This window comes from Nanorana parkeri, unplaced genomic scaffold (genome assembly GCF_000935625.1).
Source record: "Nanorana parkeri isolate BGI_ZX_2015 unplaced genomic scaffold, ASM93562v1 scaffold32, whole genome shotgun sequence".
Lineage (NCBI taxonomy): Eukaryota > Metazoa > Chordata > Amphibia > Anura > Dicroglossidae > Nanorana > Nanorana parkeri.
The window spans coordinates 186,171-200,373 of NW_017306300.1; the positions used below are offsets into that span (position 1 = coordinate 186,171).

The 14,203-nt window shown below is 40.5% G+C and overlaps 1 protein-coding gene across 1 annotated transcript in view; it reads left to right on the forward strand.

Moving 5' to 3' along the window:
- Positions 1-14,203, forward strand: part of PRKG1 (protein kinase, cGMP-dependent, type I) — an 844,452-nt gene that overhangs the window by 19,299 nt on the left and 810,950 nt on the right. The window contains exon 2 of the mRNA XM_018568606.1: positions 8,515-8,532. Within this exon, the coding sequence (XP_018424108.1) occupies positions 8,515-8,532 (18 nt within the window). The remainder of the gene's footprint in view (positions 1-8,514; positions 8,533-14,203) is intronic.

Genomic DNA, 14,203 nt, shown 5'->3' on the forward strand with positions numbered 1-14,203 from the left:
GGGGGGGGGGGGGCGAAAACAAAAATTCTGCCCCGGGCGCACAGAACTCTGGTTACGCCACTGTTGTATACTATGCTCTCTGAGGAAGAGACATCTAACAGTTTTTGGAATCTGTCAACACTCTTGTCTAGTAATACTACAAGCAAACAGAATTCAGCTATTTATTTGTACATTTTCCAGTGTTTATATTGGAGGCATATATTACATAGAAAACATGAAACCAGTTACACCCATCCCAGTGTTAGCTCCACAGTCTCATATCTACAAGACCAAATATAGGTGGAAGCCAGTTACCCCACCATTTTTTTTAAATAATGTAAACAGGTTAGAGGACCTAAACTATGAGGAAAGACTGCATGCATTAAACTTGTTCACTCTTGAAAAGAGGAGACTTAGTGGGGACATAATATTAATGTACAAATTGTTTAATGGTGATGGGATGATTAGTAATAAACTGTTCACTGTTAGTTCACGTTACTTCACTCAAAAAGACAAGAGGCCACCATCTGAGACTGGAAAAGAAAAGGTTTAATGTTAAACAGCTAAGAGGATTCTTTACTGTGAGATGTATAATTGTGGAACTCCCTTCCACAGACTGAGGTTTCAGCTGAAATTATGGAATCATTAAAGCGCCAGCTAGATACTTTTCTCAGAGAGCAAGATATATAGAAGTATAGGTAATTTTAACACCTCAAACGCACACACACACACATACACATACACAACCACACACACACAAAAAACAAACACACACATAACCATATAGGTTGAACTCAATGGACCTGTGTCTTTATTCAACCTTAACAACTATGTAACAACTATAAAAAATACAAAAAATGGAGCTGTCCAGAGTTCCAGGGATCCAAAGTACAGAAAACTCACATCCTGCATCATCTCTAGCTTCTGACTGAAATTGCAAATAATTATTTTTAGATATACCACACATTGTATGGATCCTCATCAAAAATGTGATAATACCACACAGACTAATCTACTGTACTCTCAGAAAACCAAGTAAAAAAGAGATTTCAGCTACGACTGCTGCAAGCAGGGTAAGCTGAAGATTGTGGCTAGGCCCATAACCTGTTGGTTATGTGTTTAGATGAAGCACTGAGGTCTTGAGGAATGATGAATTAGGTTTTACTTGCTTAGCAGGACATTATATCAGAATACAGCATTATACAGCATACAGTGAGAACATCCTGTATATATCATAGATAAGCATGAACACAAAGACTAACAAAGACTAGCATTGCACTACAGGGCCATCTACAACTCAAAAGACATACCAGTACAATGTCAGTAATATGCTGTTGTATTTCCAGCAAAGGTCACTGTCACTTACAGGCAGGCCCGGCATTTTTACAGGGGGGAGGGGTGGGGGGGGTTGGGGCGCAAAAATGCACCTTGCCTGTGTAGGCACAAATCCTAGCACCGGCCCTGCTTACAGGTTTTTTGTTTAGGGTTTAAAATAAATATCTTTGGTTGTGAATTTCCTATCAGCATGGCCACTAACAATATAACCATCAACATAAAACATTATCTAGGCATCAGTTACATAGCCATTGCGTCACTATAATGTAACCCATTGCATCAGATGTCCATGTATGATAGAAGACATTTGCAAATAATTGACTTTGGTCAATCTAATAAAATTTTTGTTTTGTTTACGTTTACAAGTTTATAATGTAATGATTTATATAATATTTACATTTCTGTTTAAAGGAGAACTATGAGGTGAGTGATTTTCACTCAACCTCATAGTTCGAGCCGTTGTGTGACAATGAAACTGTCACAGGTCGGCTCAGTAGATCGGGAAGTGAGCGAACACATACCGTCGCTCGCTCACTTTTCGATCATCTCCCTGCAGAAAGCCGTGACTGTCACTCAGGCTCCTTGCAGGGATTCCCCCCTCCCCGCTCTGATCCTTCAGCGCTGAGTGGAGAAACAGACGGGGAGGGGGCGGGTACAGCTGGCTCTGCCTCTAGATAGGCAGAGCCAGCTGTCACTCACGCAGCTGGGAGGATCTCGACAGTAATGTCGGGATCCGTCCCGCCTGCTGCAATCTCAGTATACCGCAAGCTGTAGCTCGCGATATACTGAGCTTTGGGTCACGGGAGGACGCTAGTTTATGTGATCCCGTGATACTTAGGAGAACTATGGGGGAAAACACTGACCCCATAGTTCTCCTTTAAAATCCTTATTATACAAATAAATATATATAACAGAGTAAATGAATACAGGATGATCTATGCAGAGCATCTTGGACTTTCTAATAAGAAAGGCCAGAACTAATTTTTCTTTTTTGGGGGTTTCTGACAGTGTTACAGCACAACTACTGCCAAAACATTTTTTAGGTTAGGTAATTAAGGACATTTCCCAATTGAGGACACAGATGACAATACAACCAGAAAAAGGTTCTCACCCTCCTATTTCTACTGTAATGAATTCAACTAATGGAATATTTTATTACAGTCCGTGCTCCTTTTTGCTCCATATAGAAAATCAGAGGTGTTAACCCTTTGCCGGGTAATCAAAAAAAATAAAAGGTTTTAGCCGAAGATGGGCTTTATTGTTGTTGTCTCTGCTAGCAGTAAGAGATAAGGATTGTCCTTCTCTTCTCTGACCTATATACATCCCAGCAGCTGCTATCTGAAAATTCAGAGAGGTCCTCTTCTTTTTTGCGCTCCGTTCACTGGTTGCATGTGGTAAATATAATTTATTCTTATGAAATATTTCTTGTTTGCTTGTTTTAAAAAAATAGAGTTTACACTTCATGTTTTAGTACTGAACATAAGTTATAAATGATAAATTGTATTTCTTTGAAATCTTTCAATATGATTTACTAGGACCATGCCACCTCATATGGCACTCATGGAGGCAGGTGGGGGGTTGCACCCAGTACGGAGTGCCCATACCATACAATCCATCTATCCTCACTACAGCCTGATAAAATCATAGGCTCTTAGTTACTGAGCTCCCTGCCCAGCTACTGGATAACCTGGCAGTTGCCATCTTTGTTGTGGGGGTATCAAACATTGCCACCTCAGGTTACATCCACCCCTGACACGACCCTGTATTTTACCCTTCCATTCCTAGCCTACCTATAAGTGGCAGTATTTTGGATTTGTATATAAAGAATCTAATCTTATATATAGACTTCAGAAGTTCTATGCAAGCTGATACTTTATATTTTACCTATTACAGTGGACAAAATAGGATGCTTGCATAACTTTATGAGTAGTTGATCATGTCATTAAAAACTGGCAGTATATACAACTCCCTCCAATGGTGCCACTGGAGTATATTTTAATATACAGTAAATTATTTTAATTCAGTTATATTCCCATTAGGTTTTTCCATTACGTAATAGTGAATATTATGGTAAACCCCTGTATTATCTCATGTAGATTTGTGTCTGCCTGTGGTGCAGTGTGCTGCACCTGTATCAGCACTACCCAGAAGACCAAATAGTATTAAGATTGTTGTCTGTGATGGGGGTGATCCAAGACTTTATGTTGGTACCACAGAGGTAGCCCAATTGTTCTATCAACATGTCAAAATCACAAGGTGGGCTGGCACATATGATACTATGATCCTATATGTTGGACATTTCTACGGTCTTCCAATCTCCATTATATGAAACTTTTTCAGACAGAGTGCTTTATGACAGTAGTGTTCTGAAGATCAATGCATTGTAGATCTAAATGAATATCGGCATCAGTTGCTTTCATATCATCTTTCCTTTGTTCAGAATTCAGAGAACATTGCAGCAGAAGGGCTGGATCATATTTCATGAGCCCAGAAATTCATTATGAAGCATTAAACTGAGATGACTTGTGACAACAGCAATTTATAGGTGTATTTACATGCACTAGAGAGATCTAATGTCATCAATTAATGTTTTATCATTCAGTAAAGCAGATAAAACTGCTTTGTTTTAATGCCATAGCCACTAAACACTGAAAAACAAAAAAATAAAACAATATGTGCTATGAGAAACCTCTTGTACACACTAGCTCTGTAAATATCCTACAGTTATCTTTCCGGGTCCAGCCATGAGATACATTGTTAGAATTCCTGGACCCACTCTTCTGATGTGGCCATTATTATTATATTGTACTTAAGGCTGAATTCACACCTGGGCGTAGCATATGCACGTTTTTTCTGCTAGTTTTTTCGCACGTTTTTCCGTTCAGTGAAACGCGTGTATCACTGGTGGTATGATTTTTTTTAAAAATTTCCTTTATTTTCTCTATTTTTTGAAAATTATTATTTCTTTTTTAAGTTTCAAACTTCCCGCCGGTTCCGCCCCCCTGCGACGCGGCTGCTCGCAAGGGACGGAACCCGGAAGCCGGCAGCCGCCGGAGGACACAGCGGGGATCGCGGACAAGGTAAGTCCTACACTGTATTCCATGTGGATCGGGGGTTACCCCTTTGTTAACCCCGAGCCACACTCGGGAATACTAATGGAAAACGCGCGGAAAAACGCCCCAAAGAAGCTCCTGTACTTCTTTGGGCGTAGGGCGTTTTTGAGCGCGTTTCCACGGGCTGAAACACGCCCAGGTGGGAACCATGCCCATAGGGAAGTATGGGATTTCACTGTTTGAAAGTTTTACAGCGCGTCGATCAGCGCTGTAAAACGCCCAGGTGTGAACCTGGCCTAAAGGAATTTTGTGGGATAGATTAGAGAAGTGTTAGACCCTCTGTCAGGTTTTGATTGCTGTCTTTGTCTGGGGTGGGGAGGTTCACCCCCTCTAATTGTCCTGATGACTATTGTCATTGTCCTTGTCATTGAGACAGAAAGTGAGGGAAATCCAAAATGTTTGAGTTGGTTTCAGAGAATGAAGGGAGGGAAATTCCTGCAATTGGGACATCTGCTCCTATGACAATTGTCTTTCAGGGGAAAGTCATTCTCATTGTGGAGATTTTCTCTCATTTTCTGTTGCTTCTCCAGGACAATAAGTAAAAATATATTTCCCAAACGGGACACAGGTTCCAAAATATAGCTTTATAGGAGTTTTAACTGTTCCCTAATTTATCCAAACCTAAAAAAAACACATTAAGTTCAGCATTAGGCAAACATGACAGTAAAGCTACATCCAATGGATTCTTCTTTAGCTTTGCTACTGTGTTCATTGAATTAAAACAAAAAAAATTACAGCAATGTCCCAAATGAGAATCTAGTGATTGCAGGGACCCAGGTTAACAATTGGTGCTACTGGATATCCTGGTTGAAAGAAAGTAGCCAGTCCATGTTGTATAACACATTTAGTGCCTAAGGAAGCAGTACAACCTTATACATGACTAGATGATTTCCACATAAATAAATCTCCCATGTCACTGTCACACAGTGGGGTTGTTTAAAGTGACGCTAAGCTTAAGAGTTAATTCTCAAAAATGAATTCAAGTACCCTAACTATTAAAAAATGGATCTTATTTTTTTTCTTTTTTCTTTTTCTTGTGTATCACCCAGCTCTAGATCCTAAAATCATCTCCGAATTGATGCTGACACTGTCCTTCTTTCTGGAGGGTGACTACTTTTGTTCTCCATGGTCCCTGTGTGCGTTGTAATGTAGCCACTGCTCAAAGCTCGCTTATTGAAGCCAGAAGCAGCCAGGCAGCTAGCTTATGAAAGAGGTTAGCAATGGCTGCCACTGCATTGCTATGCAAACAGGTTTCCTTTAAACAACAGAAATAGAAAAATAAAACTACAGTACTAATCTTCCCACTCTCTTTGCAATGCACATCCATTGCACTTTTTATAGAAGCTTGCCCCTATTGTATTATTTTTGCAATCAAGATGAAAAAAACCCAAAGAAAACACCAGTAGTTCCATCTCAAATTCAATTTCCAAGCAGCAGAAACCTGGAAACAGAAGCTAGAATCTTTAATTGAAATGATTTTGACCTGAAAGTCACTTTCGCGACATCTGTGTCTTTAAAAAAAATCAGTATCTGTGTGCTTGAGAAACGTGATCCCTTCTCAAAGTTAAGAGAAACTTGCCCTTCCTCCGCAACGGCTGTTCCCAAAACTGCTGATAAATTATTGATGTCCATTTGGTGTATAAGTGCTACATTTTTTTCTAATCTAGAGACGGTGCTCACACAATAGGAAACATCAGGATGAACCATAAAATCACACAAGCTTCAGAAGTAAATTTCCTTTGTGAATACCTGGTATTTTTAGCCATGTCTACATTTTGTTTGCTGGTAGTAATTGTTTGCTGGTTCAGACTAGACAGCCTTGGGTATTTAATGAATACCCATAGCTGTAAACTCTCCTAAATTCAAGCCATGGGTGCCTCCTGACACCCCCCCCCCTCTCCCGCTTGATAAAAGACCTATATCCAAAGTTAGGTATAATACTACATCCTTTTTGAGATTCAGCACAATGACCATTACACAGTGGCTTAGTGGTTAGCACCTCTGCCTTGCAGCCTTGCAGCACTGGGGGTGACTGGTTTTGGATCCCAGTCATGGAGCTTGCATGAACTCCTGGTGCTTGTGTGGGTTTTCTCCAAGTACACTGGTTACCTCCCACACTCTAAAATACTTTTGGCCTAGTATGTATTATAGGGACCTTAGATTGTAAGCTCCTTGAGGGCAGTGACTGATGTAAATGTGCAGTATGGAAAGTTTTGTGTAAACTGTCAGCACTATATTTATATAATAATTAATGTCAATAATAATGTCTCAATCTCATTATTGCTCATGGGGCTCCAGAAAGATTCTGTGTTGCACCACTGAAGCCTGTTGACCAGGCACAATCACAAGAAGTCTGCAGCTACAGCAGTGGGGCTACAAAGGAAAGAACAATTTTATGCACAGGTTGTCCTCACCACCCTCCACCAAAAACTAATTGATAGTTTTCAATAGTGGTCATCTTTAAAAGTACTATATACTTTAGGTACTTGTAAAGCGTGTATTAAAATACAAAACACACCGATGTGTGCATAACCTGGTTTTACATGAACAAATGCATCTTTATTGCCTTTTACCCTGGACAACTAACTAAGCATAAAGTTGTGCCTTGCATTTCAAATGTGCTTGGCAAGATATTAACATTGATGCTATGATTGTTTCTTTTCAAGCCTAATTAAACAAGGAGGTCAGTGTTTTAAAGAGACCACTGTAACTTCAGAATGATAATGTTAAAGCCAAGGAAAACCGTGCTGGCTGGTTTCTGGCAAATCTCTCTGATTTTGACCACTGTATTTTTGTGTTGCTTTGACATGCATTTTAATGAGACTCTTTAGTGGAGCCCAGCACCATCTCTGAAAGGATCGAAGTATTTACCTTTTCCCTTTTATTTGTGGGTAGCAATTATCTATACTTTGATGTGTTGTTAGGAGTGTGTACAGCCTGTACATTTTATGACAGATGGTTGAGCTGCTAATCATTACCTCTTTTATATGTACAATTGTTACATGCTATGTAGAAAAAAATGCAGCATTGATTCGGTGTAAATAACAATGGACTTGTGATGTAAGAACAAGCAGATTAGTGTGGAATAAAAAAGGCCCTATAAAAAGAATACAAGATCTTGGGTAAAGCAGGGTAACCCTAGGTGAGTTATTTATCTCAGCAAATAATGCAATAGTAAAGGACCAATAAACCTATATACAAAACTAATTAAGAAGATTCATTCACTAGTAACCACTGGCTATTAACTGTTAAAACCTGTTTAAATTTTAGCCCACAGGCTAAATCTAACAGTGTATGGCCAGCTTTAACCAGACTCAGTGGCCTGATATTAACAAGCAGTCTTTCCAATTTTGAACTTTGCAGTGGAGCTATTTTGTACCTCTTAGGGAGCTAAAGACTGTGCCACTGTTGGTCAGAGGTGATTTTAATATAGTACAATCTGTAAAACCGCTTTCCAAGTGGAATCTAATTAGGGCTGCAACAACTAATCAATAAAATCTCTAATAATCTATAATGAGAATTGTTGCTATCAATTAGTTGATTCCAATTAGTTGATTCAGCTAAGATGAATCAACACTGCTCAGCCTTTCTACACCACCGACACCGCAGCTCTGTTTAGATGTCTCCCTCAGCCAATACCGCCGCCGCCCGCCGTCACCACCCACTCAACTTTGCTACTCTCCTCGCCGCTGCAGTCTGTCACCTCCGATCTCACTGCTCTCCCCCGCCTGTATTGGAGGCGTCGGGCATCGGAGGAGACACAGACCGGCTGTCAGGCGCCAGGACAAGAGAGATGAGGGGGGGGGCGGGTCAGGCCACACAGTGCGGCGCTGCTGCAAGGGTTGGAGAGGCTTGGAGGCAGTGGGTGTGGGGTGTGTGCAATTGCCAGTCTGCTATTGGCTATTGCAATTTGCAATAGCCAATAGCTGGCTGGCTATTGCACCCGCCCACCACCTGCTGTCAATCAGCAGAGGAGGACCTAAAGTAGAACTTTCTCCTTTAGGTCCCTCTTCTGCTGATTGACAGCAGGCAGTGGGCTGGCTATTGCACACACCCTCTGCCTGTTGTGTTTACATTCCTTGAATAGCTTCTTTGAAGTGGAAAGGTGACCCTAGGGGTCTAATAGACCCCTAATGTCACCTTAATGAGAGCCTGTCACCTCCAATGTGCTATCACATAGGGAGCTCCCCCCCCCCATGTGATAGTAAAGATGTTAACAAAAAAAGAAAAAAGTAAAAAATAAGTAAAAGTACCCCCCAAAAATGTAAAGTCCCCAGCAAATATGCGCAAATGAATGGAAACACAAGTTGGGTGACAATTGCGAGATTAATTTAAATCTATGAAACTAATTCAAATGTCTAATATAATGCATACAATTATTTTAAAAAATTATAAAAGGTTAAAATGTTTGAGTTTTTCAATTCAGATTAATTTAAATCTATGAAACTAATTCAAATGTCTAATATAATGCATACAATTATTTAAAAAAATTATAAAAGGTTAAAAAAAAGTAAATTTCAGTTTCAGGCTGACAAATTCTGCTGTGGGAGGTGTGTTGTGGTGCCATTAATTTCAATAGCACCCCAAACACGCCTCCCGCCCGCAGTGCGATTGCTTGCATTGGAATGGCGTGTTCCAGTGTGGTGTGATTGCAAAAAATTGTGCATGCAGTTTTATTCTGAAATAAACTAGTTGCAGCCCTAAATCTAATGCATATTCCTCATGTAGAGTATATATTGAATACACTATTGAAAGCAGGATGATGTTTGCTGTATGCACAGGGCTCCCATTTTCTACAACTAGCAGATGTGTTTGCCTGTTATTGGATGTGCAGTGTTCTGCTTAAAATTGCTTCTACACCCATTCTTCCCTCAGTACTACACCCATTCTTCCCTCAGTACTGCTGATAAAATTACATATAAGGGTTTTTAAAGCCTGAAAAGAAAAAAGTATTAATATTGTGCTTTGGTGCTGCCTCCACATAATACTAGAGATGCCTGTAATAACTAATCAGCCTTTTTGTAGAACAGATTTTCCCATGCAAGATGATCTAATTAGCTGTTCTAGTCAACACCCCCACTTCTCTTTGCATCCACTTTTAAAGAGATTATGTGAGCGTTAAGAAAGCCTATATTTGTGAAACAAGTAATGTGAATATTATCATCATTGGGTCTTGAATATATACAGCCTATTTATATACTTAATACATTAAGGATACTTAATACAAGAAGGCAGCACTGTAAATTCACTGGCTTAGCACATTACTTCTTTAGCATTTGCAGTTAAGTGATCTCTAGAAAGAGGTGCCAAGATCAGTTGCAGTAAGTATGAGTGTTAGGTGAAATGTACATGTACAGTAAGTAGGAAGCATTGACTTTAATAGAGTTCTTACAGCTCTTCAGGTATATTGAGATAAATTACCCTAAAATAATATATACATTCTGAGTAAATGTTGGGGAAATCATATCTAGCAATGCACAGGTAATTGCTGTAATCACTACGGTCAATTTATTTAGATTGCTCCAGTTATTTAAGGGCGGCTGTCATCCCCCCACACCTACATCTCCCCGCGTCCCTGTGCCGATCGTGGATGTGGGCGGGCGGTGAGTGTGAGGCAGGAAGGAGGTGCAGCGTGTAGAGCGTAGATGCGGGCGGGTCTGGCAGCGGTGAGCGCGAGTTGGGGAGGAGGTGCGGCGCGCAGCGTGTGTGGAGCTGTGAACAGGGCCAACTGATCAGAAGCCGATTAATCGATTATTGAAAAAGTTGACAACTTTTTCAATAATCGATTATAATCGATTATGTCGATTAGTTGTTGCAGCCCTAGTTGTAAGTCAGCAAGTCAGTTCATGTGTAATGTCACTGTAGGTGTTATTTTACAGTTACAGTATCATTTAATCTGGAAACAATCACTAGTTATTTTGTCCTGTATTATATATTAAAATTTCAAATGAAGCTTTCAGATATAATACAAGATTATTTTTGTTGCCAATTAAATCAACATTTTTTACAACATTTTTACTTTTTCAGTTTCATTTTGTCACTTAGAGGGTTATTCACAAAGCTAGCCGAAGGATCAGCCATTGCTCCGCCTAATCATTTGGCTAGCTTCAGCCACCGGAGCCCTCCGTTTCGGCTGTACGGGCTATTCACTCTAGCCCGTACAGCTCCCGAAGGCATATGCTCCGGCTCGACTGAGCCGAAGTGACACCCAAAGTGGGGCGAATGGCCGGCCTAATGACTCGCAGATGACAGCTGGGCAGAGCCAGCTGTGATCTCATGGCTGGCTCCGCCCAGTTGTAACGACAGATCTGTGTCCCCAAATGAACTGTGTGCGCTGAACTGTCATTAAACAATGACAACCGGGCGGGGCCAGCCGTGATGTCATGGCCGGATCCTCCCACTTGTTGTTCATTGTCCGGGACCTGCTAGAAGACTCTAGCAGGTCAAGGCTTGGCAGAAATCAGTACTATACTTCAATCTCTTGCAGCTTTATGCATAAAACATGTTTAACAAGTACACTACAATGTAAAAATAGCATTATTAGTAGACTTGTGCGCCGTCAAAAAATCCGTTCTGTTTCGTTTTGTTTCGGAATATCCGTTATTTCGTATTTCGTAATTCGTAACTGAACTCAATTCGGATTCGTACGAAATACAAATTTTCGTTAGTGGCGGTTATATTTTCGTAACTTTACGTACATTCGTTATGATGAAGTTAAAAAGCAAAATACCTTTGTTAATATTGGAGTGGTAGTTGTTTTTTTATCCGAAATACGAATTCCGTTAACGGATTCCGTATTCCGAATTCCGTATTTCGGTCTTTAAAAAAAACTACCATCAACTCCAATATAAATGTACTTTGCTTTTTACCTTCAATATAACGAATGTTCGTAATGGAACGAAAATACGTCAACGGAATTTCGTATTTCCTGCCTGTATTTGTAATGCAACTCTCAGCAGCAGAAGAGAACCTCTGATTGGTCAACCAAAACGAAATACGAATTCCGTTAACGGATTCCGTATTCCGAATTCCGTATTTCGGACTTTAAAAAAAAAACTACCATCAACTCCAATATAAATGTACTTTGCTTTTTAACTTTAATATAACGAATGTTCGTAACGGAACGAAAATACGTCAACGGAATTTCGTATTTCCTGCCTGTGTGTGTAACTGTGTATTGTAATGCATCAGCAGCAGCGGATCCGTATCTCGGATTAAAAAAAAATCTTGTCATGCTGTTCAACCTCATTTACAGGGGTAATATTAGTTTCTGTTTCAAAGAAATTCGGATCCGAAATTCGTTAACGGAATTTCGTATTTCGGATATAATTCGGAAACTGCCATTCGGATTTCGGATGCTCCGAAATTCGGAATTTCAGGAAAATTCGTACGAATTTCGATTCGTAACGAAACGAATCGCACATGTCTAATTATTAGTAACAAAACTAATCAAAACTAAAGTAGGGGAAATTATATGTAATTATTACTGTATGCTGTGTAATATTAGTCTACAATTGTTAGGGGAGAATATTATACAATGGTGGTAGAATATACTGTATTCCAGCACTGTATTATATGCCAATTATACCACACTCCATACCAAGCTTGATAGCACTGTGGGTCCTGGGTGTTTTCTATGGGGTGCCACTCATCTTAGGATGCAGACCTGGTGGCTGGTGCAATAAGTGGAGATGGTGTAAGTGTTGTAGCTGCAGACAAATCCAGTGAGTAAAATATAAAACGCTCAGTGATATAGGCAGGTCCTGCATCGCAATGAAGCACATGTGCGTGACATAGCAGTCCAGACATTACTTGTCTCACTAACGGGGCAGATTTTACAGAAGACATACGTCGAAAGGTGCTCTGTAGAGGAGCAGACTCCATATTACAGGCACTGTAGTGATTTACCAGCAGGATGGGCAGTTGAAATAATGGCTGCAAGTGGGAACCTTAGGCTTTCTTCCAGTGCTGATATCTACAGCCTCCTATGCCTATTGCAAAATCAGCCTAGACTGTAACATTTATCTGAAATATCAGTCTCAACGGAAACATTTTACTTTATCTATTTAGTGAACTGGTGCATATCCAAGTGCTCTTTTCTTGGTGGCAGATAACGTAAAATAGAACAGAGAGGATTCTTATAAATGGCTCAGTGCCCACCAAGGGAATATTGCCTTGTACTAGTTTCTTTTACTGTATCTTAATGAATCACTGACATATAGGGGTTGATTTACTAACCTTATAAACACACCACAAACGTGTATACACCTCTGCAGTGTGTTCCCTCCCAGCATGATCTATGGGTGGAATCTAAACACCTTTGTAATGTGTACACACCCAGCAGGTGTGTTGTGCAAAGCTCTGAAGGAATTCCAAGGTGATGTTGTGTAAATTAGCTCTATGTTGTGTTGCTTGCGTTGATGAATGCAAGGAATGTAAATGCATGAGCTAACCATTTTTGTCTAAACTGTGAAGCAGCATTATATATGCATCATGTGCATGATTTTTCCATATATGGCATTAGTGGAAATATGCTTTTAGAGACTTTTTGGTTGATAAATACGTTTTGCTGTGTGAAAATCACACACACCTGGTGTGTGTGTGTGTTTAGGTTAGTAAATCACCCCCATAGTGTTGTTTTTTTTGTAATGTGAGGTTTTCAGATACAATCCAGAAAATAACATGCCTACAGGGATGGACTCAATAATGGAAACACAATACATGTTTTAAGTAAATAAAAAGCAGGGATGCGCTTTAGACCAGATTGAGTCCTTTTTGAATTCTATCATACAAGTCCTAATATGCATCTAGTGAATTTTGCGACATTCTTTACCAATATAAAACTCCAGTTCTTTCCCGTTCACATTACTGTGTTGTAGTACTGTACATTAACACATGCCTACAAGCGAGGAGCCATTCATTGTGAATGGCAGCCCAAGGAACTATACAGTAAGGCAGTACACACCTGTACAAATGCTGTGCATCCTACAGCTGCTGCAAATTGGCCACATTCATGTGACACCTTGATGTACCACTAGTCCCTCATTCCGGCCTCAGAAAGCTACTTCTGAGGCCGGAATGAGGAATATGGAAAGCTACTTCACTCGCTGTGCTCCAGAACTTATCCTAAAGGTTTGATGTAGCTTAGGTTTGGTAACTGAGGAGTCTGTGATTTGAGCCCGATTTCACCCTGGTGCTTTTGTTTCCACTCTTGCAGTTGTTTGAGAGCATTATCATCTCAGAATAAAAAACATTAAGAGGGAACTGGGTTGCATTAGAGGGTGCACTTTGTTATTAGACAATATAGAAAACATATTGGACCTAATCACTCCTATAAGATGGCTGCCCATACTATTATAGTTCCCCAGAATGTTAAACTTTGAGATAACTTCACTGAATTGTATTAGTTATTTAACTGTGTTCCTATAATGAGGCAGCCTGAGGCATATGCCTCAGGCGGCATCTCATTAGGGGGAGGCAGGTGTGTGTGTGGGGGGGTGGTAGAGGGATGGCCACAGCGTCCCAGGTTGCTAAGAGCCCTTAGGAACCTGTGACGCTCTGTCAGGTTTCCTGCTGAGATCACTGATGCCATCGGTTGCCAGGGAGCTGAGCGGGACACTCTAGCTAGCGTCCCACCAAGTTCCTGGCAACCAGTGATGCCAGGACCGGACAGAGAGCAGCTGATAACACAGCTCTCTGTCCGTAAATCTCAGCCTCCCGTTCCAGCTCCAGCTCATGCTCTCCCAAGCACTATCAGGAGCACCCGCCGTCACCCC